Source organism: Microcaecilia unicolor, chromosome 2 (genome assembly GCF_901765095.1).
Source record: "Microcaecilia unicolor chromosome 2, aMicUni1.1, whole genome shotgun sequence".
NCBI classification, from domain to species: Eukaryota; Metazoa; Chordata; class Amphibia; order Gymnophiona; family Siphonopidae; genus Microcaecilia; species Microcaecilia unicolor.
In genome coordinates, this window is record NC_044032.1 from 285,094,210 (window position 1) to 285,117,353 (window position 23,144).

The following is a 23,144-nucleotide window of genomic DNA, read 5'->3' on the forward strand; positions in this document are numbered from 1 at the left end:
AGTCAGGGTTAGAGCGTTGTGCTTCCTGAAAAGCATGTCTCTGTCCTAGGTCAGTATCTATATCTGGAAGGGTCTCTGTTGGTGACTGACAAATCAGGGTCAACAGTCTGATCAATAGGTGTGTCAGTTAAGTCAGGATGTTCCATACTCATGGCCCCGGTCACCTCTGGAACTGGTGCCTCTGGAAGCACTGGAGCACTTCCTCCTGTCGCTTGGTCAGCTGGTTCCACCTGGACTGGCACAGGATCTGGAACTGGAGAAGTGATCTCTCCTGTTTCTGCTTGTTGGGCCACCCTGGCATGACTACGGGTCACCATAGCAGAAAGGCTGACTCCGCTATCAAGGGTAATGTTCATTGGACCTATGTCGGTACCACACAGCATTGGTACTGGTATGTTTTTCATTATGCCTACGTCTCTGTATCCAGTCTTGGTACCCCAATCTAGGAATACTAAGCAATGGGTACAGTCTCTCTGGATCCACTGGCTAGCATTACATCTGCAATGCGCCCTGGTAGAATAGCATCTTCCGGCACTAGCTTTGGTCGTAACAAAATGCTACAGCCAGTGTCCACAAGCCCAGCCACCTGGGTCTGGTTCACAGTTACTGGAGTACTCTAGTATCATGGAAATCCATCTACTTCCTTGCTTGATGAATGGACAGTAATGTTTTGAGATGCAGCAACTATGTGTGTGGCTCCTTTGTGGGACTGGAGCCACCCACGCAAGCCACCAGCCTTGGTGCAGAAACTGGAATGCTCTTTAGTGCAGGCTTGGGATTATCTGGGCAATCCACTTTGAAATGTCCCGTGCGCCCACACTGGTAACAAAGTCATTCATGCCTAAAGTCTTTAGGTTTTTGGTGAACAATGGAGGGTTTGCTGACAGTCTATGGCTACTACAGATATGGACGGCTTCTCTTTCCCAATCAGGGATGGTTAGCCACGAAGATGTCAGCCAACTCAGCCACTTTCTCTGGAGTATGGGGCTGGTGATCTTGAACATGTTCCCTCACCTCTGGATAACAATGCTGAAGAAACTGCTCCAGGACCATCAGGTTTTGGCAGTCCTCCAGGGTTTTAACTTCAGTTCCACTGCGGCACCGCTGATGCTGGTATCTTAACTGGATCACAAAATTGCCTCCCCAGTTTCAGAATCTGGTGCACACTACATATCCAAAATACCCAGCACTAACCCACAAGGTCTGGTATCTCAGTGCTGCAGTCCTCCAATCTTCAGGTGGGGCAACAGAAGCATCAATATCACGAAAGCACGCTGCCTTCAGCCAACCTTCTTCTGCTAAAACTTCCTGGTCCCATGTAGGTTGGACACAGCAGAGAAAAAGCTTTCAGGGCTGGTTGAAAGCACGTGTTTTTATGATACTGATGCTACCAGCGCTCCATCTGAATATAGGACTGCAGTGCATCACATTGTGTGTGTGGGGGGGGGGGGGGGTAGGGAGAGGGATGCCACACTGTGGGTGGGAAGAGGAGATGGGAAAGAGAGGGGAGAGATGTGGTTAGCAGAGAGAAAAGAGATAGATCAGATGGATGGATTGGGGAAGGGGGATGTAGAAGAGATGCTGGACCCAGGAAGGGAGGGAGAGAGAGAGAGAGAGAGAGAGAGAGAGAGAGGGTAAAGGTCCTGGATTTGATATACAACCTTTCTGTGGTACAACCAAAGTAGTTTTGAGAGAGAGAAAAAATGTTATACCATGAGGAGGGGGCCAGGGGAGATAGAGGGAAGGGGGAGAAGAGTAGGGGGGATTGAGAGAAAGGTGTTATACCATGGGAAGGGGGCAGGGGAGAGGAAAAGAAACTGGCCCCAGGTGGAGGTGCAGGAGAAAGAAAAGAGGGGGGAGAGGAACAGGGACACAGGGAGGAAGTGCAAGAGAGATAGGTACACAGAGGGAATGATGGTGGACATAGGGTGAGTTCTTGGATTGGAGCAGCCCTGTCTAATGCAGATTGCTAGGTAGATTGTCAGATATCCACCTGAATGGAAAAAAAGAGAGGGAGTCATAGTTCTCAGGGAAAGATCACAATGAAAAATGAAAGAATCAAAGCTTAGCCTGATAATCTTCCTAGTTTTCTTAGTGGTTGGATGGATGGGTGGTAAAGAACCACATTCATGAACTATTTGAAGGAAATAGAAGGAAATAAAACAATGAACACCACCAAGGGTAACAATAGAATGGATGGTACTGCAGTAGAAGGGATAATAAGGAGATTGAGGATTTGACTGGCCACATGGTTAGTGGTGGTAAGTACTTGGAAATCATAACGGTTATAAAGCCACTGCTTATTACTGGGTTAAGTAACATGAAATCTACTGTTACTACGTTTTGGGACTCTACCAAGGTACTTGTGACTTGGATTGGCCACTGTTGGAAGGTGGATCCTTGTTATGACCCAGTTGGGCAACCCTTATGTTCTTATTGTGTGCAGTTCTGGACACTGCATCTCAAAATACTAGGACTAGGTGGCACACAATGAAGCTACAAAGTAGTAAATTCAAAACAAATTAGAGAAAATATTTCTTCACTCAACGCGTAATTAAATTCTGGAATTCATTGCCAGAGAATTTAGTAAAACCAGTTAGCTTAGAGGGGTTTAAAAAAGGTTTCGATAGCTTACTATAAGAAAAGTCCATAAGCCATTATTAAAATGGACTTGGGGAAAATCCACTGCCTATAACAAGCAGCTTAAAATGGATTGTACTGTTTTGGAATCTTGCCAAGTACTTTGTAACCTGGATTGGCCATTGTTGGAAACAGTATATGGGGCTTGATGGACCTTTGGTCTGTTCCAGTATGGCAATACTTAAGTACTTATGAGAGAGAAGAAATTTCAAATGGACAGGAGACCCTGGAAGGAGCAAAAGATGGATGGGACATGGAGGGAGGAGGAGAAGGGGAATAAAGAAGAAGATGGATGGGACTAGGGCTGGGGGAGAAAGGGAACATTAGAAGATGACTCAGACTCGTGGAACAGAGCAGAAGATGACTGGGACTTGATGACTGAATGGGAGAGTGCTGGCAAACACAGCAGGGAATTAAGGATGAGAGAAATGCAGTGGGAATTTCAAGGGGATAGTACTTGGCAGTTGGTGGGTCTGAGTGGGGTTATGTTGATGGGATGGGAGAATGAGTTAGGATGTGAAATGAGGGGCAAGAGAAAGGGAATGAAGTGTGGGGAAATATTGAGATACAGTGTGAATGACCTTGAAGCTTAGAGAGAGGATGAAGTACATTGAAAAGGGATGGGACACCGGGGAGGGATATGAGAGGAAAGGGTGGGTCTTTCAAAGGTTTGAGTGAAGTTGGAAATGGGATTAAAATGGTAAAAGAGAAGCGAAGAATGGCTTGTAGGAAAGGAAAGGAAGGAGACACAGGGATGGAGATAGGGCTGATAGGGGAATGAGATGCAGTGGAAGGTAGATGAGGACTAAGAGTGAGTACAAAGGATGGAACTAGGGGACTAGGAAGTGTGTAAAAAATGGAGGGAGGATATGGGAGACTGGGGAGAGAGGCTGCCAGTTGCCCAGCCACTGCCTGATCAGCTGCCAGGAGAGGAGAAGCAGCAGGGCAGGAGGAGGAGGAGGAAGAGTCACCACAGGCTGCGCCAGACCAGAGGAAACAGAGGGGAGATGGTGATGGAAGACCCAGGGCAGCCCACCTTAGTTCACACCAAGAGCCTAGGAGGAGAAGGACATGACCATGCTGGAGGGCTAAAAAGGTTTAAAGGAAGTGTGACAACAGCCAGCCCTCTGCAGGCTCCAGCAGCTATGCCCCCTGAAGCTGAGCCCTGCTCCCCTCCCCTCGGCAGGTGCAATGGTTCAAATGCTGCAGCACATGGCAGGACTGAGCTAGGACCTTAGATTGTGAGCTCATTGGGACAAGGGACAGAAAGGTACCTGTATATGTAAAACACTTTGACTGTATCTACAGAAAGGCGGTATATCAAATGTGGAATAAATATAAACAAACGTGAAGCGGGGCTTTGTGGCCTTGCAGGCCTCACAGGCACTCTTCAATGAAGAAATAAGGAGACTGGTGCAACAGCAGTAGCATTGAGGCTGCAGGACATTAATCTGCTGGAAGACTTCTTGGTTTATAGTTACAGGTTTTATTTGTTTCTAAATAATTATTAAAAAAAATCTTTTTACAGTTTTCTACCAAGCTTGGCTTCTCCATTACTCTCATGTGATGATGATAACAGCTGTGGTCACAACAGTAATAGCACACACCTTGGGAAAGGAGAGTGCAGATGCTGGGGAGGGAGAAAGGGTGTATGATTTTTCCCAACTGGCCCCCAGTGGTACTCATCACTAATAGGTGACCCGTTAGAATGCAAGTGAATGGAAGGTGATGTAATGTGGCAATTTTCAGAGGAAGCCACATTGGGAATTGAACCTGGCACTCCCACGTTCCCATGGCAATGCACAAACCATTAGGCCATGCCCCCAGTGCTAAGTCAAAGTGGCAGGGAATGGCTGCTATACCAGAACAGCCAGCATTAGCATTAGGATACTGAGTCACCACTGCAGCACCTGCCAAAGGTCCACGGTATATGGGAGATGCTATCAGGCTCCACAGCGTGGGTGTGCATACATCACTGCAGTCTCCCTTCCCAATTCCCTCTCCCAGGTCATGGCTGTTGGCCAGCTGGGAGTGGGGCCTTTCCTCAGACTCGGGGTTAGGTCAGTGCTACCTCTTCCTGATTCTGGGGGCCCCATGGGCACTCAGATGTTCAGGAGATGCACAAGGAATATTGCTGAGAGAGATCTGCAGGCACTGGCTCTGGTGAATGCACATAGCGCTCATGAAGGTTCAATGAGGATATTCAAAACATGTCTGTCTGGCTGGGGTGCCCAAAGGACCAAGGTTGGGGAATCACTGGCCTTTACTGTAACCTGGGGAAAGACCCCACTTCCAGATGGACAACAGCAAGAGCACAGGTTTTAGTCCTCTGATGGGTGGGGGAGGGTGTCCGGCTACAGTGAGCTATACTATAAAGCCATTATATAAAGCATCGTCGGTGCCTGCGAAGCGGAACAGGGAGTCGTTGGCTTCAAAAGAGCTTACAATCTAAATTGAACCGCTAAATATTCTTGGGGGGACGGGGACGACAGACTCAAGTGTCTATAGCAGAAAGAAAGTGGACATTTAATCTCAAATCTTTAGAACTGATGGGATTCAACACTGATATAGACTAGAAAGTATTTTATTAAAGTTCAGCTATGTTTGAGAGTATGATTTAGATTTCAAGGTCTTAAAACTTTGGAATTTTTTAAAGTTAAAAGGTTTTCAAAATAAGAATTTGAATTAACAATGCAATGTCAGTTTTTTGTGTGTGCATGCGTCAGTGTTTGTTATAAAAGCAAGCACCATTTTGAAAAATCAAATACTTGCAGGAGGAAGTGGCTCTGTCACAATTGTAATTAAACAAAAATTGTATATTTTATTAAAAGATTGTTTTAATCTCAGATTGATTTTATATATATTTTTAGTGATTGCTGTTTGCAGTTGAAAAATGGAAGCTGTGTAAGACAGCTTGCCCTAGAGGTGAAACAGGCCCTGTAGTGTGTGTGGCAAAATTGAGCATAAATCCAGTAAGTGCTTATTGTCACAAAGTGATGTTTAAACTTTAGTGATACTGCAATGATGAATTGTTAAAGAATGTTTTATACATACAAAAAAATTTTTCTAGGCATTAAAGTGGATTCCTTTGGGGGTTTTCAGGACCAATGAAGATATTTGAACCATATGATAGCAGCAGAATGTTTTAGATCTGCTGTCTTTCGTTGCTGAGGTCCTTTACCCCAATTTGGATTACTAAATGGAATCCTTGAAGATTAAGGGCCCTGTTTACTAAGGTGCACTATCGTTATTAGTGCACACTAATGCTAGAGACACCCATAGGAATGCATGGGTGCCTCTAGCATTAGACGTGCTAAAATACTAGTGCACCTATAGCACAGCTTAGTAAACAGAGCCCTAAGTGAGCTCTTATATGGTAATTTCTAGATTTGATTGTTGCTGTTTTTCTGTGATCTAGATATTTATCTCTTATATTTGCTGAATGTATTGTCACATAACCATGTAAAGAACGTCATCATGCAGAGCCAATTCTATACCTCCATGCAGGACTGTGAAACGGATCCCTGACATATATGATAGGTAGGTAGCATTGGAATGGGCACCTCCGGAGGGTGATATTTACTTCTGCAACAGGGCAAAGATTGCTACCTGAATACATTTCTCTGTCCACCAACAGGCAGCAAGAGGCAAGTGCCAAATATTATTGAGCTTTTAGGCAGCTGCCACCCTTTGTTTCCAGCCTTCCAAGAACATCCTCTCCACCCCATTATGATTCTCAGGCAGTATCCCTGACATTTATTATTTTTCTCAATGGTCCATCAGCTGCCTTAAACCTGTGTCAACCTCTGAATCAGAGGCAGCAGTCTTCCCAATTGAGTTATTCCGGGCTACAGAAAGTTGATTAGCAGACAAAAAGGCCTGGTTACCCCACCCTTCCCTTAAAGGTACCTCTGCATGAGTCCTGGCCCTCTTTTTGTCAGACAATTTCCTTTATTTGCAATTCAACTTGGCTTAAATACATAAGATCACAGAGATTTACATTCCAATAAAAATATAAAACCAATCCAGAAAAGAACACCATTAAAAATAGGATAGAACCACACACACACAAAACAAAGACTCATGTCATCTAAACAGCTCCCCCACCCGATTCCCCTTAATCACAAACCAGTAATCAATTACCTCCTCCCACCCCCTCAAAGATGTGACAGTGAATACCAGGCTGTGTTTTCCTCTCTACCCCTGGTATACCAGATTTTATATTCATATAAATATATAGAGAGAGATACACACACACACATACACACATATATGGAAAAGTATATGTAAGGATGGAATTAGTACACTGCATACAGTTCTGGACAAGGTAGCCCCCTGAATACTCGAACATCTGAATCACACCAATCCCAACAATGTTACCACATAGGTCTTACATTTTCCACCAAGGACCTGTTGCTGTCAAACTTTCAGGCATTTCAGGACCAATCACGTTTTTATAAAGCTGTCCTTCTCAGGACTAAACATTGAGTGTCTCTCCAAGCAATTACAGCATAACTCTAACCCTTCTCATCTTTATAGCACTCTCAATCGACTTACTAGTTCTTCCCCTGCCTTGAGTCAGTCACTTCTCTCTGCTTTTGCAAATGATTTTTCCAAGATTTCTTGCTTACACAAGGCATAAACCCTGCTCTGTCAGTGTCCCACCTTCTCCTACTCAAACCACCCCTTTACTTGGTTTATTTACAGCTTCTCTTACCTCAGTCCTCAGGTTCTCTAGCATTTTTGGCTAACCATCTCATGCCCTACTGTCCCACCAGAACTCTTTGTTCTTCCCTGAATAATTTGTTATCTATCCTATCCTTTTGCCACGTTCATCTTCCCTCTGGAATTCCCTCCCTCTTTATCTATTTTGAAAGCTCCTTCACCAAATTACTAGTGAAAAAAATATATAAGGAAAGTCCATGGGTTAAAACGAAAGTACCTCCAGCCATCTTTATGCCAGTGTGGATAGTCTGAAAGCTGTTCTTTATATGCATCCTTATATATATTTTTCACTAGTAAAACAGTGTTTCACCTAAAGAAATAGTTATTTATAAAGTTACCTAACTAATAACCAGGCAAACTTATCTACACACACCCTGTGGAAAAGTAAGCATGTACATACGGTTTAAAAAATTCATTTATATATTCATAAATTAATCTAGAAGACGTGCAAGCCACATCAAATGCAAATGTAAGCTCAGTTTTCTTTGGTTAAGTTTCAAAATCGAAGAATGTGCATACTTTTGACGCACACATGCAGTTATAAAATTATGCTATATATGCAAAATGCTGAGTGTGAGACCCTGAGCGAGAGCGGGGAGTGGGCCAGTGGAATAACACAGCCGGACAACAGGTATGAATGCAAAATAAGTATTTAAGGAAATTCTTGGCCTGTTCCTTTCACAGGGACGAGATATAGGGTAGGGAAACTTCTGCAGTTCAATATTCAGTCTTAACAGCCTCTGGCAACAGGCCAAGTATAGTTTGCGACTGCCAGGGTTGCCACACCCCAAACACAGCCAACAAGTCCGCAGTTCTCCACCAGGGTTCAGAGCCAGACCTCAAAGCAAAAACTTATGCAGTTCAGTCTGATAAATCAAATGGCTTACCTTAGCCAGGTCACAGCAGTGAGATTTTTTCAGTCAGGGCATACGCTGGGGGCATCTCCTCTTCCTCCCCTGGGCCTCCTTATCCTTTGCCTGACCCTTTCTTTTATATTCCTAGGTAAGGGCTTTGCCCCTCCCAGGTCAACTCCTCCCAGGGCAGGTCTCATACTCTTAAGGTATTCCCGGCTATTGGAATGGTTCTTAAGGTGAACTCGGCTATCACTTTCCTTAAGGGAGAGGGGCAATGTTCTGTAGACCCTCTCACACTGAGCTTCTAGCATCACAAGTTGGAGCATCCTTGTTAGTTATCAATATTTTACATGCAGCTTCATTGTGTTGTTGTTTAAAGAATGTTGTCAGTCATAATGATAAAAATACCAGGCCTTCTGGGATTATACCCTGAGGTAGCTATTTAGCAGTTTGTATCTAAAGAGAAAATCCTCATTCCTGGCAAAGAAAATTATAGCTGTGCTCTAAAGATGATGACTGAGTACAAATTATGTGACATTCTAGACTAGTGTTCAAATTGTTTCAATTAATCACTCCAGCATATGATAAATGAATGTGAGCATCGCTTGTTCTATGTGCTATTATTTTAGCACAATGTTTGTCATTCAGTAATAACTAGATGAAAGCATTCATTACATGACCATATGGCATTTGTTTGAAATACATACAATCATATCATCTGATGTAAATTACTGCACTTCCCCTTCAAGTTCATTTGTAGAAAAACTGAAATAGTTATATTGACATGTTTTGGTCACGTTGGGAATATTTAATTTGGACAAGTTGCCATAAGCAGCACCTGTCGGTATCTTGTAAAGTTACAAAAGCCTATTTTGTAACTTGAAGTAATCACCCTGTATCAACTAAAAGTTTAACTGGGATATTAGTTGAGTTTTATAGAAAAAAAACCCTCTAAAACTACTATATAAGGAATATAACTATATATTGTTACCTTCTGTTTTAAGTCTTCTAAGTAGTTGGAGAACTGTTCGGTGCTATGATTGGCCAAAAATATGTTAAAAAACATGAAATAAAAATAAGAAGAGCCATTTCAGTTTCAAGAAGCTCAAACTTGCCTGATACTCAGGAGATGACCATTTCATGTAGAAGGGCTTAAAGAAGCTTACATGAATGCTAGGCACAGAAACAGAGAACACTTCAGACTGAGGCATTTATTTTTCAAGCATTTTCACAATATGAACATAGATATGCCGTACATATCACCATCTAGGAAGCAGGCATGTTGGAGATGTTGTATGGGCAAAGTGGCATCATACATGTCTAGCAGCAATTACATATAGCATGTCAATGTGCAAATCGGGAGATTCATTTTGGTGATTTCCCCTATAGTTGGTGTCTGGAGAGAGACCAGCGTGGTGGAATGGGTGATGGGCTATGCCTGTAAGGTCCGGTGCAGAGCCTTAACTTCCTGGATGCGGGTTTAGAGATTAATCACAATCAAGACATTTTGTTGAACCTTTCTCTCCTGCAGGGCAACCTGGCATTCAGACACAGCCAACATTCTCTCTATAAGCTGCAGCTTTCTCTCCTGCTGGCCAACAAAAATGTGATTCTGCTCCTGGAGTCACTCAGCACAGATGACCAGCTGTTGGCTCCAGGTACCTGCCTAGAAATATATGACCTGATCGCTTCCACCTCCCCCCCACCCCCCGCTGCTATGGAGTCATCAATGAATGGGGAAGGTGGTTGAATTGGCACATCCCTCATGTCCTCCTCATCTGCTGCTCCCAATTCAGCTTGCTCAGATCCTCCTCAGGATCAAATGGTATGTCCTGATCTGTTGGTAAGGCAACGTCTTCTCTTCAGGAGCATTCGAATGTCTGTGGTCTCTGAACACAAACAGGACTGATTGGTGTGCCTTTTGGGCATGGCTTGGAATGCACTAAATGCAGTGCTGTGTACTGTACCACATTACAAGTGCCCATGGATGCCCTACAGTGCTATTTATATGCGTGCGATGCATCCCAGGGAAGAGAATAAGGTGGGAACCTCATCTTGCTAGATTATACAGACATATATATATCACAACGGTTGCCTCACACAGCTTTTAGCTGCAGTCCTTGGCGTGTTGTGGCCTGTGTCTGGCCTCCAAGGACTGCAGTTGGTGACCTGTCAGGTAATGTGTCATATTGAGAGTTATACTATAATCCTAGCCACTGACCTACGAGTCAGGCACCAACAACCAAGCACTGGACCTGTACTCTGAGTTTGGGTTTCTGCATAAAAAGAGTCAGCACATCTGTGGGTGAGAGCTATAAGTCTAACAATGCTACTTCAAACACACCTGTCTACATAGAGACCTTCCCCCCAGTCATATGCTGTGAAGTACAATAACATTACTTTCTGAAGGAACGCAATGCACAGAAATATATATATATATATATATATATATATATATATATATATATATATATATATATATATATAATGTAAATTACTACTACTACTACTACTATTTAGCATTTCTATAGCGCTACAAGGCGTACGCAGCGCTGCACAAACATAGTTACTAAACAACTGTTAAAATATTTATCAAACATATTAAATCTTTAGTGAATATCTTAAATATAATCAAATTTTACAATAATCAATGTCATAAATCTACCACATACATACAATCACTTTCATCCAACATATAATAGTATACATAAAACATATCACATAAAACAATCCAGCACTATCCTCACTCTGTGAAACAGCCTCTCCTATACCGTGTAATACACACTACTAACTCTCAACTTAATGTCCAATAAGATGGTCTTTATTCATCAGTGTATTCGGTAATAAACCTTCCTATAGTCTTTAAGTCCATGCAGACTCACGATGAATCACCAATCTTTAATGATGAGCACTCACTCACGGTGCTGTCATAGTTCAATCAATGAGGTGGCTGTAAACTTTTATGATAGTTGAACTCAAACCCAGGATCCACGTTCTCAGGACTTAGCCTAACGTGTTTGTCCAACTTTAATCAACTGTTCAACATGCCCCCCAGACCCGTGGCCCATTTACAGAATGCCTGGCCCTCCTCCCCCCAGCCCACGCACACAGCACCTGTCTCCCCCTCTGCAGCCTGCACACACAGCGCCTGTCTCCCTTCTGCGGCCCAGATACACAGCGGCTGGTCCCCCGGCCCACGCAAACAGCACCTGTCTACCCCCGCGGCCCACGCACACAAAGCACCTCTCTTTCTACCCTCTGTGGCCTGTGCACACAGCGCCTGGTCCCCCCGGCCCATGCACACAGCACCTGTCTCTCCCTGCAGCTCACACATACAAAGCGCCTGCCGATTAGGCTGCACAGCAGCATGCAGCCATGTAGAAGCCTCCAGCGCTGTGGCAGCAAGCAAAGAGAAGCCTTCCTGCCTGCCTTTTATATTGTTACTGCAGTGTTCGGGAAATCGGGCATCGGGACCTCCTCTAGTATGCAGCTGTATCTGCTGCTGCATGCTGCTAGCTACAGCCTACCCCCCAGACCTGTGGCCCGTTCACAGAATGCCTGGCCCTCCTCCCCCCAGCCCACGCACACAGCGCCTGATCCCCCCGGCCAGCACACACAGCACCTGTCTCCCCCCTGCGGCCTGCACACACAGCACCTGTCTCCCTTCTGCGGCCCAGACACATAGCGCCTGGTCCCCCTGGCCCACGCACACAGCACCTGTCTCCCCCCGCAGCCCACGCACACAAAGCGCCTGTCTGTCTCCCCTCTGTGGCCTGCGCATACAGCGCCTGGTCCCTCCGGCCCATGCACACAGCGCCTGTCTCTCCCTGCAGCCCACACATACACACTGCCTGTCTCAGCCCACACGCACACACTGTCTTTCCTCCCCCCTCCCCCATGCACACTGGTCTGCCACGGCTCGGGTCTCCCCCATACTAGGCAGACAGAGCATGTGAGAACCAAGGAGTGTGCTCCTAGAACCCAGACTCTCATGTGCACAATCATGGAGGGCAGTATACTTCTATAGGAAGCTCAAGGCTAGGTAACAGAAAATTTTTTTCAGTATGTGTATTGCTGGTGGGCTGCTGGGTGGGGGTGGGCTCTGCACTACCAAGATTTCAAAAAATTAAATATAAAACTTTTTTTTTTAAACCTGGGCATTGCAGAGCTCACAATCACCCAGAAATCCACCAACATTAAATATAAATGCTGGTGGGTTTCTGGATGATTCTTGCCGATGTAAGTGGACCCCAATAACTGCCTTAATCCATCTTGCAATGGAGGCCTTCGAGGCTGCCTGGCCCTTCCAAGGAAATGTGCAAAGAGGTAATCCGAGAGACGAAACTCGTACGTCTCCTTGAGGTACCTAAGAAGCATCCTCCAGATGTCTAGCTTGTGAAGCCTCCAATCCTCAGCCGTCAATCCCTGTACCACAAAGGAGGGCAAAGAAACCTCCTGATTTATATGGAATGGAGACACCACCTTGGGAAGAAAAGAAGGTACTGTGCGCAAGGACACGGAATCATCCGAGGAGAGTTAGGGATCCTGACACAACAGGGCCTGCAATTCTGTAATCCTCATAGCTGAGGTGATGGCTACTAAAAATACCATCTTGAGGGTAAGATTCTTGATGAAAGCCAAGCGCAGGAGCTTCAAAAGAGCCTCAGACAGCGCCTGGAGGACCAGATTGAGGCCCCAAGATGGAAAGAAAGGATGAAGAGGGGTGCAAATATGCCACCCCCTTTAGAAATTGAGCTTTCTATGGAACGCTAGAGAGATACCCTTCACCTTCCCCCGAAAGCTGGACAACGCAGCCACCTGGCTCCTCAGGGAGCTCCAGGCCAGCCCCTGTTCCAGGTCTTGCTGCAGAAAATCCAGAACACTTGGAACCTGAGGCCTCCAGGGAGATAGGGACTGTTCCCCGCCCCAAGACACAAACACACGCCATATCCTAACATAAGCCAGGGATGTAGAGGACTTACTAGAGCAAGGCAAGGCTAGCCATTGCAAGGGGAAACCTGCACTTAATCCACTTGGCCAGTATTATATTTTGATATCAGCAGACTGGTTCAGTAGAGTGTTGGCAGCTGAAACTGGCCCATTGGAGATCTCCAAATATGTGATCACATGGATTGACTGGAAGCATTAATGTGCCAGAAATAGCCTGTGGTGTTTGCCTGCAAATCTGACAGAGGACTCAGAATTTCAAAATATTAAGGGGTCAATATTCAAAGTGATTTAAGTGGGAAGGACAGGCTCCTGCCCAGTTAAATTGCATTTAGTTGGCCACTGCTGATATTCAGTGGCACTTAACCAGGCAGGGCCACTGAATATTGACTCTAACCCCATAAACTGAAACCAGGCAATCAAGGGGCGTTTTGGGGGTAGAGTAAAAGAGGAGCTGGGTTGTATGCAGATACTGGCAATATTCAGTGCCAGTGCTCGCAAAGCCAAACAATCAAATAGAACTGTACAAAAAGCAGTCCTATTTTTGGTCACTTAGGTATGTAGGTATCAGTACCTGCATAACTTTCAAGTGGCAGCCTGTTACCATGATTTGGAGTGACACCATATTTCTTGTGCTGTGATCAGGCCTGGGCCAGAACTTGTTATTCAGTTCCATTTAAAAAAAAAAAATTGGAGCAGGTATTGGGGATATTGATTGTTTTTAAAAAGCAAGGGGGAGGGAGGAGGCAGAAGAGTGACACAGCTCAAGGATATGGCGTAGCTCACCCAATTAAGTAGCCTTAATTGAGTGGGCCACTTGAGTCCCATGGCAGGTATACTCAAATCTGTAAAGTTAGATAGGGAAGGACCTGATTCAGCCCTAATGGGGAGATGGATAGTGGGGAGAGACTCAGAACACTGTCAGTGGACTGCTTAGGGGTTTAGTGAGCAGCAGACTGGTGACCTCCAGTACAGTGATCCAATTGTCTAGAAAGATGGTACTTATGCTTGTACAGAGCAGACAATTCAGTAACACCCAGCTCCCATTGAGACTGTGACTTTACTAACACAAAATGGGCCATTTTACCCACCTAAGTAAGTAAGCAAGTGTGTGTGTGTGTGTGTGTGTGTGTAAACCTTGTTTTTTAAGCAGACCTTTCCTGACGAGGATTTGTGAAGGATGTGCAAATGGCATTCTGCAAATTGTTTGTTAAAGAAATGTAATTTGTTTTTAGGAAGTCTGTGTGTTTTCAGTATCATCTTTTCGAAATTTTGGCGTTCCTAATTTTATATTTTGTTTTTGTGTTTCTTTTAAATGTTTGATATGTATTGTAAACTGCTTGGTACTGTATTGTTAAGTGGTATATTAAATGTAATAAACATTAGATTCTCTTGTGATGTCATTAAGAAAGCTGTGCAGAAAAAAGCTGTGGTCATATGTTTCCTAATTGATCTAAAAGTGTTGTGTATATTGGTTGTGTAGTATTCTTGTGGAGGAAGGAAGTGGAGTGAGCCTCGGAAAGTCATGGATTCCCCAGGTCAACATTTTGTGTAATAGATCTTAGGAGAAAATTGTATTTATATACTGTTTACACAGTAGGTACATATGCACATAAACAGGGCAATTTTATAAAGTATGTGCAAAGAGTTATACACCAATTAGGCATATATGTCATTTAAATAATGGCATATTCGCATGTATGTGCACACATACAAATGGATATGTCAAAATTCTGCCTAAGCGTTATTCTGTAAATACATGCATATCTTACACAGCATGCATTTATAGGTAGGTATACAGATGGGCAGAGTCTGGGCAGCCCATGGGTGGGACCTACACTTACACACCAACTCCCTAATTCCATAAGGTTGTGCACCCAACTTGCAACTTATGCAGAAAATTGCACATGCATAACTTTAATTAACTGAGCTGTTAATTGGCATTAACCAATTACTGGTTATAATTGGTGTTAACTGGTGCTAGTTGGCAGTAATTAGCAGTTACACATATAATTGCCCCTAGTCAGTATTCTAAAACTCACATGTACAAATTCCAGAGTATATAAATGCAAGGGGGCATGACCCGGGCGGTATATGTAGTAGTAGTAGTAGTAGTAGTATATGAGTGGGTCAGAGGCATGCCTAGCAGTTACACATGCAGGTTACAGAATGCTTGCATTTACATGTCTAACTGCCAACAGTTAGGTGTCAGGATTTTCACCACCCACGGGCTGGTGTAAGTGCTCGTGCCCAAAGTTAGGTGCGTAAAGGCGGACTTAACACGAGTATTCTCTAACTGAAATTGTGCCTGCAATCATAGTCATAGAATCCCCACGTAGAGCTCAGCATTCCAGTGGCTGTCTGTAGGCAACCTTTTGAGAATTATTCCCCAAGAGGAAACTTATACAATTTGGTGCCTCCATTTTGATACCCTGAGGATGCCTGGTGGGAGCCTGTTCTACAGTGCAACCCGGTACCGCCTAACATTTATGCAGCCACAAGTCAATCAGCCATAGACTTGACATAACTGAAGTCGGGCAGGGATGCATGTAAACTACAATATTCTGTAAGTTACGCATAAAAGTAGGCGTCCCACCCATGCTCCCCCTACGTATATGCCCCCTTGCATTTACGCACTATCAGGCAGATGATCAAAAGCCCTGCGCTGTTCCAAACAGTGCTCTAAAATAGTGCTGGAACAGCGTGGGGCGCTATTAGACCATGATCAGACATAATGCATGCAAATTAAAGCAGCGCAATTATCTCTGATGATGGGGTAGAAGTGCGGGAGAATTGTGCCTGAGCAGGCACTCAGCAGAATCCTCTCGCACTTGTTTGGGCTGGAGACCAATGAAAAGAGAAGGACGTCCATCTTTAAATCGGAAGATGGACGTCCTCAACTGCCCTGTTGCAGGGACGGCCAAATTTTAAGGGAGTGTCGGAGATATAGCGACGGGGCAGTTGAAGACATCCAAAATTTGAATGTTTCTGTGACGGGGCAGTAGAGGATGTCCAAATTTTGGACGGTTCTGCAATGGGCAGTTAAGGACGTCCAAAATTTGATGTTTCTATGAGAAAGACGTCTTTCTCATAGAAACATCCAATTCTGGACGTCCTTAACTGCCCATTGCAGAAACGTCCAAATTTTGGACGTCCTCAACTGCCCTCACTGGCAGGTTTGCTGTAGGGGGGAATGGGGGCCTGCCAGCATGCAAATGCATGCTGGACAGGGCTCACCATTCCTCCCCAATGATCTGTAAACCCTAACGCCAGCTCGGAGCTGGCATAGGGTTTGTCATGGCTAGCGAACCAATCTTTGGCGCACTGGTCGCTGATCATTGGGGATGAATGCTTTAAGCGCTGATTAGCATGCAGTTGTAAGCTACTTGCGCTAAGAGCCCTGGTTAGCATGCTAAGAGCCCTCGAGCGCTTTGTTTCACGCGCTGAAGGGCTCTGATCATGGGGCGGTAGCAAATGCCGGTGCTAGTATGGCGCTAACAGTCTCTAGCCCCGGTGTTTGCTTTTGATCATCTGCCTCTATGTAAGTTAGGCATGCTGTCACAGTATACCATTTAGAAGCCCTGCTGGCAGTTCTGTGGGTAAATGAAAACTTATGCACTTAAGTGCTAGTATTCTATACATTTATGTGCACAAAGTGTGCATAAATGTGGGTGCTAAGTTTACAGAATTGCCCTTATAATTTATAGAGTACAATAAGTTACACACTTATCTCTGGAAATCAGGTGCACATACTTACACCAGTTCTATGTTTACACTTAAATTATAGCCATGTATTTTTGTTATGCTACTATTCTATAAAGAAAAGCAGATACCTATTTTCCTTTATAGAGTATGAGCCAATCAGCAAGTATAGAGTTGCCTCCAATGACGGTATTTATAAAACTTTCCATGCATAAAACACTTATTTATATGTGGAAAAGGATTCTTATCAAATTAAGTCATACCTAAAAAATGCACAATGTGAGATAGTGCATAACTCTAGAGTAGGTATGCTCAGAGAAGAAGTTAGAGCAGAGCATGAGCAGAGTTATAATTTATGTATGCATTTTATCATATATGCACAGAGGGGGCCTGTAAGAATACTTGAAGGCATATGTGTTGTTATAGAATACTAGTGTAAGTCAGCATTGATGCACTTACATTTAGATACACACATATACATGCTTAAATTACAGTGTTCTGTAAATTAAGCATATCAATTTTCATGCCGCTCATTCCCCTCCCATGTGATCATCCCCTTGTATTCCCGTGCTAAGCCATTTATGCGCTAAGATTATAGAACAGCACTAAGCGCGCAGCTGCCATTTATGCGTGTAAGTGTACACTTAAGTGAATGGATAGCAGTATTCTATAAATTAAAGAATGAAGTGGAAAGTGTGCACTAACGTTTACACCTGCTCTGTAACAGTTCTACTGTCTGTGTCTTCAATCTAGGCACTATTTCTACAAAAGTTTTGCTAGCATTTTATAACGACACATAGGCGCTCATTTTCAAAAAAGAAAAATGTCTCAAAAGCAGCACAAAGTGGAAAATTTTGTTGCAAAAATGTCTTAAGTTACAATTTTTTAAACTCAGAATTGGGACGTTTTGTTTCACAGCTCATCTAAAACACAAAGGGGCATGTTATGGGTGGGACTGAATGGGCTGTGTTGGCATTAGAGCAAGGCAGCCACTATCATGGTTTAATAAACAGGGAGGTTACTGTTTTTATAATGCTATATAATGCTTTGGACATTTTTAGAAAATAGAAAAGCAGGATTTACTTATTTATTTTCCGCCTACAACTAAGCAGGGTACATAAAAATATAAAACAGAACTTCCACACTTCTTAACAAAACATCAATAGCTGTACTTTTGCCTAACCTACCTTATTAAACTGCTTTACATTTGCACATAACCACATCGAACGAGGCAAATAAATACAACTACTACTACTACTATTTAGCATTTCTATTGCGCTACAAGGCGTACGCAGCGCTGCACAAACATAGAAGAAAGACAGTCCCTGCTCAAAGAGCTTACAATCTAATAGACAAAAAATAAAGTAAGCACATCAAATCAATTAATGTGTACAGGAAGGAGGAGAGGAGGTTACAAGTGGTTATGAGTCAAAAGCAATGTTAAAGAGGTGGGCTTTCAGTCTAGATTTAAAGGTGGCCAAGGATGGGGCAAGACGTAGGGGCTCAGGAAGTTTATTCCAGGCGTAGGGTGCAGCGAGACAGAAGGCTCGAAGTCTGGAGTTGGCAGTAGTGGAAAGGAAAGGATCTATGAATAAGACCCATTACCTCTGCCTTCCCATTTCCAAAAGGGACAAACAAGACATCAGAGAGACAATCTGTTATTTTTAGTTTGCAGTGCTCTACATGATTGGGACTATCTCTTAAAGCAAAATAACATGAGCTCCCCCTTGTTCTTCTATACCTGCAGAACGTCTGTTCTCTGCAGTGGTGACCGAAGCCCTGCCACATTCTACAACATAGTCCTTAACTTATTTGGAGCCTACTTTCCTTTATAGAATACTAATCAGTGTAGCAGGTCAAATACAATATAGAGCTGGTGTAAATGCTTGCACTGAGGGCTTCTTTTACAAATCCGCGTAAGCAATTCCAGCGCGGAAAATGAGAGGAAGCCCATAGGAATTAAATGGGCTTTCTCTTATTTGCAGCACTGAGAATTGGCAGCACAGCTTTGTAAAAGAGGCCCTTAAAACAGCTAAAAAAACATGCATATGTTATAGTACACTATAATGTATGTGCATAACTGTATGCCCGCCCAGGTTCTATCTAGACTTCACCCACGTGCATGCACACCTTCTAACTCTGCACCATCGCATTTGAGTAGAATTTTATAGAATAGCATCTAGTCAGAATAAATGACCGGTATTCTAGTCATGTATGCTTGTTTTTGCAACCTAAAAATAGGTACCAATTTGTACAATTACTCTCATAATGTCACCAGATTTAGAAAAAAAAAAGCAGGTAAACATTTGGCAAGGCACTGAACATATAACTACTTTTGAATATTGGGCTCTGTAAGTTTACTGTTAAAATCCATTGTACCCCTCTGGTTTATATTACACGTTATCTCTCTCAGTAAATTCTTAATTTGTGCTGTCATTCTCAGAGTTGGTCTCACACAGTGTCTCAATATTTAAAACCCAAACACTGATTTTTGATAGAATTTTGGCAGATAGTGATTTTTTATAATGAAATTAAATTACACATTGAATTCAAGACAAATTCATGAGGCTTGATAGTATGACCCTAAAAGGTAAAACTTAGATGCAGCTTATTTGGGCTTAATGCATAACAGATTAGCGTACCTTCTGTAATGTCCGATCCAATGTTTCTTTCACATTTTTCTTTGGGGTACTGTTCTTGACCCCATCATCTTCACCAAGTCTAAAGAGCAGTTCTGCCAAAGAATAAATATTATATTGTGACACTTCATATCCTTTTGAAACAATTTTCAGTCATTTTTAAGATAATCTGTTCTTTGGTTCTCCCAATTATAAATAATTTGGTCTATTTTCTTGTCAAGCCTTTGGTCAGTCTCTTAAACAGTGACCTTTTTTCAAAGTCTTGTGGCACAAAATTGCTCATCTTTGTAGAATCACAGTGGGGCCCTTTTTCTGTAGTATGAGCTTTTAAAAAGTACAATAGATCTACAGGTTAAACATACTATACTTTTATTCCCATTTTCGTTTTTATATAGACCATTTCCCTCTTTACCTTAAAAGCTGAATTCATTACCTTTCTTTTTTTTTTTTTTAAATCTACAGTCACTAGTTTAATTCTCCAAGTCCAGTCCCCTGCCAGGAAGATCAAAACGAATGGTGATCAAAGCAAATAGTACAGAACTATTCCAATAAGAAACTTTAAACCTCTATATTTTTGCTAAATATACATACATCTCTGAAAAGCTGCATTTGCCTTAATGTTGTAGACTCAAGAATTAAAAGCTATGTACCAGATTTGCTAAATGTGCCAATGTTTGAATATTTTACAAACCCACTAGATGTTTCACGGTGGTCCTTGCATTGCATACAAGAGAGGCTGGAATATCAGAGAGACCATCATGCATTCTGAATTCAATTCCACAGTGACTGCACATGGGAACATAAAGGTTGGTCACAGACTGTGTAGTCGATGTGATTTTGTTCTTCGACTCTTGCTGCCTCTTCCTGGCCAAATTCCATCATAAATAAATCCTATCAACGGAAACAAGCTATTTCTTGTACAACTGAATTTGTGGTTTATGCTGTTATTTGCCCCTATCTGCACATTTATATGGGAAGAACTTTGCAAATGATCAAAACTAGACTTATTGAACATAATAGTCATATCAATTTACAAACGGAGATTCCTCCTATATTCAGTCACTCACTGTATGCATTTTCATCATTTGTTTAGTCAACTGTGTTGGTTAGTACTAAGGGAGATGATAGGAAGACTGTATTGACCAATATGGTTAGTGCCTGACACTAGCGCAAAGTGCATGTCACTAAGGGCATGGAAGCAAGCATCAACCAAGACTTCAGTGTTTGGAGGAAGAGGGTCACATGCAGGAGCTGACCCATCAGAGTGCAGAATGCAAGGACGATCAGCTTTGGACACATGCTGTAACCACAAATAATAAAAACAACGTGAACATACAACTGTTAGTTCTGACGAAATTCTGTGCAACACAGAATTTGCATAGAATTCCCCAGCTCCACAGAATTCTGCCTTTCCCATGCAGAATCCTGTGCAGTCTATGTTTGCAGTGCATAATGGCACAGATCAGCAACCAGAAAGTGACTCCCACCCTCCCTTCACACTCACCAGTCCAGCATGGTAGGAGGAGGTGTTGCACAGTGGCAGGTTCGGCTGCTTCCTCCTCTGCTGACTTGGCCCCCGGAGGTTCCTTTAAGCTGTGCAGCTGTATGGAGGCCCACATAGCTCAAAGGAACAGTCGGGCCAAACACAGCAGAGGAGCAGAAAGCACTTTCTTTTAGACACTTTGGCGCATCTAACATTTACAAGCTCGAAGTTACACCAGCTTTAGAGCCATCTTAACAGACAGTACCTAAAATGTGACAAGAGCATGCATAATTTACAGTATTCTGTAAGTTGAATGAGTAAGTGAAAGTACCACCCTTGCCCCTTCCTCTGTCCACTCATATTCAGCAGAACCCAGTGCAAAAGCAATGCTTTTTGTGGGGGTCTTACTAAAACAGAGGTTTAAAAAAAAAAAACTGCACAAAGTTTATGACTCTGGACTTAACCAAAGTCAAGGTTTGGTCAGATCAAATAAACCTGAAAATGCTATGTTTAATATTGATTGCAATAAAACAGTGGTCTTCGCTCATTTTTAAGCCTGAGCCATTTTGGATCCAAAAGGACTGAAGGAGAGCCGATAAATTTCTTTCTACTTGGGGCCATGACACCAACAAGGCTTCTCGACATCCATTCCTACCAGAACACCTGGCTTCGGTCACACATGCAAAACACAGATAACCTCTTTTTAAATACAACCACAAACTAAAAGTACTAATGTAGACAAATGAAACCCTAAGAAGACAGACTCTGAATGCAGTACAATACCAGAATACAAAGAAATGCATTTCTTCCTGAAAAGTGCAAAATATAAAGAGAGCAGATGTAAATTCTCAAAACTGACATAGTTCAATCACTAAATTGAAAATAGAATCATTTTCCTACCTTTGTTGTCTGGTCATTTTAGTTTTCTAATCATCTTGCTCCCAGTCTCTGATTGTACTTCCCTCTGTCTGTGCTCTTTACTCTGTTTCCAGGGCCTCCTTATCCATTTGCTCTTCCCTCTTCTCCTTCACTTTCTGCCTTGCATTCATCTTTGGCACTGATTTTTTCACATTCAGCTTTCTTCCATTTTTCTGCCTCCTTCTCAAAACTATCTACTTTTCCATCTCTTCCCTTCCTTTCTATCCATGTGCTTCATCTCCTCTCTCTTTCCTCTCTGTCCGTGTACAGTACACCATTTCCTCACGCTCCCTTCCCCTCCCCTGCATCCATTTTTTATTTTTATTTTTGTTACATTTGTACCCCGCGCTTTCCCACTCATGGCAGGCTCAATGCGGCTTACATGGGGCAATGGAGGGTTAAGTGACTTGCCCAGAGTCACAAGGAGCTGCCTGTGCCTGAAGTGGGAATTGAACTCAGTTCCTTAGTTCCCCAGGACCAAAGTCCACCACCCTAACCACTAGGCCACTCCTCCACACCATCTCCTCCCGCTCTCTTTGCTTCCCTTGCATCCAGCATCACTCCTCTATATCCTTATCTGTTGCCCATGTCCAGCAATGCCCCTCTGTGTCTCTACCCCTATGGTCTCTCCCTGTCCAGCATCTCTTTAATGCGTCTCTCTCCCTCCCCATATCCAGGTTCTTCCATTTCTCTTTCTTTCTTTTGCCCTTTATTCTGCAGCAAGCACCCCCCAATCACCCCTATGTCCATAAGATCATAAGTGTTGCCATACTGGGACAGACTGAAGGCACATCAAGCCCAGTATCCTATTTCCAACAGTAACCAATCCAGGTTACAAGTACCTGGCAAGATCCCAAAACAGTAAAATAGATTTTATGCTGCTTAGCCTATAAATAAGCAGTGGATTTTCCCCCAAGTCCATCTTAATAATGACTTAAGGACTTTTCTTTTAGAAAGTTATCCAAACCTTTTAAAACTCTCCTCTCTCTCTTTCCATCTTCTACATCTGGCTAAGAAGCTGTTTGCCCCCTCGCCACGGTTAGGAATCACTCACTCTGGCCTGCTCACCCACCCCCACCCTTCTTCCTGATCTGATCTTTCTCTTTCCCCACTCTCCATTCCCTCCCCAGCATCCCTGCCTGCCTACCTACTGCTCACTCAACAGTCTTACAAACTTGATCTTCTTCCCAGTAGCAATTCAGCCAGGCTCTTTCTGGCCAACCCCAGGTACCTTTC

General features: G+C 43.3%; 1 protein-coding gene across 2 annotated transcripts in view; it reads right to left on the bottom strand.

The window, feature by feature from the left end:
• The window catches only part of CNTLN (centlein), a 535,970-nt gene that overhangs the window by 239,318 nt on the left and 273,508 nt on the right, over positions 1 to 23,144 (bottom strand). For both annotated transcript variants that reach the window (XM_030194226.1, XM_030194227.1), the window contains one exon: positions 19,511 to 19,602. In XM_030194226.1, the coding sequence (XP_030050086.1) occupies positions 19,511 to 19,602 (92 nt within the window). The remainder of the gene's footprint in view (positions 1 to 19,510; positions 19,603 to 23,144) is intronic.